Consider the following 4,021-nt stretch of genomic DNA (forward strand, 5'->3'; position numbering starts at 1 on the left):
TGGCCAGAATCCGTGAATTCTTTTTGCTATATCTGAAAGCTTCCCTTACCAAATATATTAAGTTTTCAATGTTCTTCCTGTTTCACTGTTCTACAATTCTTTCCTTTAGTTTGCACTTCCACCAAAAGTTTAATGTCTTCATTATGTATATTTCTTTTCCAAATTTCACCCTCCAAATCTTCCATAAGTTTAGCCTTTTGCCTTTGAAGACCACAATGTTCCCTAATACTTACTCCCCTTGCAATAGCCTTCATTGTGTCCCATATTAATCTTCCTTCACTCACCTCTACATCAATAAGCTCTTATTCTCTTTTAGTTCTTTCTCTGTCTGATCTATTACATGCTTATGTTGTAAAATATTTAAATCCAATCTGCATCTTTAGACCATTCGATTTTAAAGTACATTAATAAATGTGTAATGCATGATCTGCAATTTTAATCAAACCTATATCTGAATTCAATACTCTAGAAAAGAAGTTCTTTAACAAAAATATATAATCAATACTAGAATAAGATCTATCAACCAAAGAATAAAATATGCATCTTCTTTCATCTCCCTTCTACTCTCTCCACTCATTCTTTAAATTGGTATCATTTATCATTGTGTCTTGCAGGCAGTCCCATTCTGCAGAGCAGAAGTCATGGAAGAGACAGTAAATGGCAAATTTGGCATGGTGTTGCCCTTCCCATCTTTCTGAATTTTCTATTGAATAATATTGAATACAATACCAAAATACATCAATACAAATATAAAAATACATCAAAAGTAAGGGAAAAATAAACACAAAATGCCAGAGAGGGGGAGAGGGGGGGAGAGGGGAGGAGGGAGAGCAGGAGAGAAGAAGGAGAAGGAGAAGAGGAAGAAGAAACATAGAAACAGAGCAAATCAGAAGGGTCTCCCGGGCCATCTAGTCTGACCCCCGACTCCAGGCGGCTGTGCTCATGACATGCCCACCATGTGCATGTCCAGCCTATCTTTGAACACCCAGAAGAAGATATAGAAAACAGCTAGAGCACACCTCCACTAGGACATTTTCTACCTAGTAATTATTCTTTCATTTCCTTCTTCTTCGACATCTTTCTTCTAAATTTCCTCTCTGTTGGGAGGTTTACTACCAACACTTAAATGTGGATGAGAGAGCACTTAGTATATGAGCCTATACTTGGCATTGGATCAGGATGAGGGAGTGACAATGCTGCTGGTGTACCAGTCAGCTACTGCTCTCTGCTATCCCTGCCTAAGTTGCCTGAAGTGGTCTCTAGGATTTTCCTGCTGAAGGTGGAACATTGGAGACATTCTTGGCTCCACAAATAAGTAATCTTAGAGTACTGGAATGGAAGACCTCGATGCAGAAGTCAGAGGATTCAGCTGAATGCACATCATTGGGGTCCAACATGTTCCTGTTGCTGTACAACTGGAAAACTTCAACCACACTTCTAAATTAAATATTTACTTCAGTGGAACATTGCTAAAGAATTCCAACAGCCACTGTTTGTTCGTTTCCATGGACACCATCCAATACAAAACCTTTTCTTTTTTTGTTAAATCCCTTTATTGCCAGATGGTGCCTCATTCCAGGTGTGTTGAGAGCTGTCGTCCTGGATATGCCAAGGAGATCCTGGAAGGAGAACCACCGTGCTGCTATGCTTGTGCTCCATGCTCTGAAGGGACCATCTCCATGCAGCATGGTGGGCCTCCTCAGATGTGGGCATCCCTTGGGAAACAGGGGAAGGAAATCAGAGTGCCAAATGGTCTTTCCCATTCCTGCTTGATCCTTTCTTTTGTCCCTTTAAACCACTTTCCTGAAATGTTCATGAATGGATAAAATAAGAAGGCCTTCCCGCTCCATGCATAGTGAAGCCTGAATGGGATGGAGACATTCCTGAATCTCTCCTGCCTCCTGAGTGATAGACACAGTTCTATGTATATAAGGCCTTTCATGACCTGATTGTCTGAATGCTGCGTTTCTGCACCAAGATAAGCAACCCAGCATAGTAACCACTGTACAAGATTGATCCATGATCAATTTTCATATGATCAAGTGGTTTCTCTGTGGTTGTGGTTTTCATCATCCCCAATCAGCCCTCCCACTGCTGGCAATATCCCATCAGTACTGCTCCCGACATTCTCCCCCAAGCTGAATTGGCCCCAGACTGCATTGCCTGCTCTTCCTCATCAGTGTACGAGAGAGTCTGCAAGGCTGGAGCAACTCCTGTAGTTGCCAAACTAATAACAGGGATCAGATGGTGCAAGCATATCACACCAGTTCTGGCCCATTTGAGTTGTTGTCTATCTGCTTCCAAGCCCATTCAAGGTGCTGCTTTTGACCTATAGACACCTGCATGGCTAAGGATGATCCCAGTGAGAGCAAGGATTCTGTACTTTGCTAAAATTTTGTCTGAATGCCTCAGTTTGGCTTAGTGGACGATGGTCTTCTTTGGAGTGAGCCACAGTCCTAGTTCTGGGCAATTGCATCCCATGTGCATGCAGCGCCTGCCAGGAATGCAGACCCATAAGCAAAAGAATTCCTTAGCAGTGAGCATGAAGAAGTTTAGATGCCAAAAGAGTTAATCAAGAGAAGAGGTCATTAGAAATGAAGTGTTCTAGTGCTGCCCCTTTTACTTCCTGCCACTTCCTTAGGTAAGAACTTGCTATCAGTGGGAGAACCTGAAATATGGTTTGTGCCTGAATCCCCAGAATGGACTTGTGACTCAGGAAATAACTTGTTTTCTTAGTCCCAGCACCTTCAGGAGATTGATGGGATTGTTTGGTCTAGAGTGATTTCATAGTTATACTTTGCATACAGTGTACATCCCCTGAAGTGAACATCTCTTGACACTGGGCCTCTGATCAGTACTTCCCTAATGAAGAAACGTTCCCCTGGGAAAAGGGAAAGAAACCTTGATCTGATGAGTCCTTTTAGCCTGGTACAAGAACCCAGTCTCTTCTGCAGGAATAACCANAGTAAGACCCTCATTAGGAAAGTTTCCCCTGGGAAAAAGGAGAGATGTCTTGATCTGATGAGTCCTTATGACCAGATATGAGAAAACTGACTGATCTACAGCAATGACTATTAGCAATGCAGAAGTCACTCTCTACCTCTGTTTTCTTTAGATGCACACCATTGCACCAAGTGTCCAGAAGATCAGCACCCAAACAAGGCCCGAGATCAATGCGTCCTGAAGATTATAACCTTCTTGTCCTATGGAGAACCTTTGGGGATCATCCTGGCTTCCCTTGCACTGTTCTTGTCTTCAGCCACAGCCTGTGCATTAGGGATTTTTGTGAAATACAAAGAAACACCAGTCGTTAAGGCCAACAATAGGGACCTGTCCTACATTCTCCTCCTCTCTCTCCTGCTCTCCTTTATGTCTGCAATCCTCTTCATTGGCCGCCCAAGGAAAGTGTCCTGCCTCTTCCGACAGACAGCTTTCAGCATCATCTTCTCGGTTGCTGTCTCTTCTGTCCTTGCCAAAACCATCACTGTGGTGCTGGCCTTCCTGGCCACCAAGCCAGGCAACAGTGTGAGAAGGTGGCTGGGAAAAAGCATGGCCAATGGCATTGTTGTTTCCTGTTCCAGCCTTCAAATCCTTATTTGCATCCTCTGGCTAGGCATGGCTCCCCCTTTCCCAGATTCTAACATGCACTCCCAAGCTGAACAGATCATCCTGCAGTGCAATGAAGGGTCTCTCACAATGTTCTACACTGCCCTTGGCTACATGGGTTTCCTGGCTGCCGTCTGTTTCTTGGTGGCTTTCCTGGCCAGGAAGCTTCCTGGGTCCTTCAATGAGGCCAAGCTGATCACCTTCAGCATGCTGGTCTTCTGCAGTGTCTGGGTGTCCTTTGTGCCCTCCTACCTGAGCACCAAGGGCAAGTACATGGTGGCCGTGCAGATCTTCTCCATCTTGGCCTCCATTGCTGGGCTGTTGGGCTGCATCTTCCTTCCCAAGTGTTACATTGTTGTATTCCGGCCTGAACTGAACACAAAGGAGCACCTTGTGATGAAAACCAAAGATGGCA

General features: G+C 44.1%; 1 protein-coding gene across 1 annotated transcript in view; it reads left to right on the forward strand.

Moving 5' to 3' along the window:
* Positions 1-3,115: 3,115 nt before the first annotated feature.
* Positions 3,116-4,021, forward strand: part of LOC123034685 (vomeronasal type-2 receptor 26-like) — a gene marked incomplete at its 5' end in the record, with an annotated part of 1,501 nt that continues 595 nt past the window's right edge. The window contains one exon of the mRNA XM_044452236.1: positions 3,116-4,018. Within this exon, the coding sequence (XP_044308171.1) occupies positions 3,116-4,018 (903 nt within the window). The remainder of the gene's footprint in view (positions 4,019-4,021) is intronic.

Source organism: Varanus komodoensis, unplaced genomic scaffold (assembly GCF_004798865.1).
Source record: "Varanus komodoensis strain SLA01 unplaced genomic scaffold, ASM479886v1 scaffold708, whole genome shotgun sequence".
Taxonomy (NCBI): domain Eukaryota; kingdom Metazoa; phylum Chordata; class Lepidosauria; order Squamata; family Varanidae; genus Varanus; species Varanus komodoensis.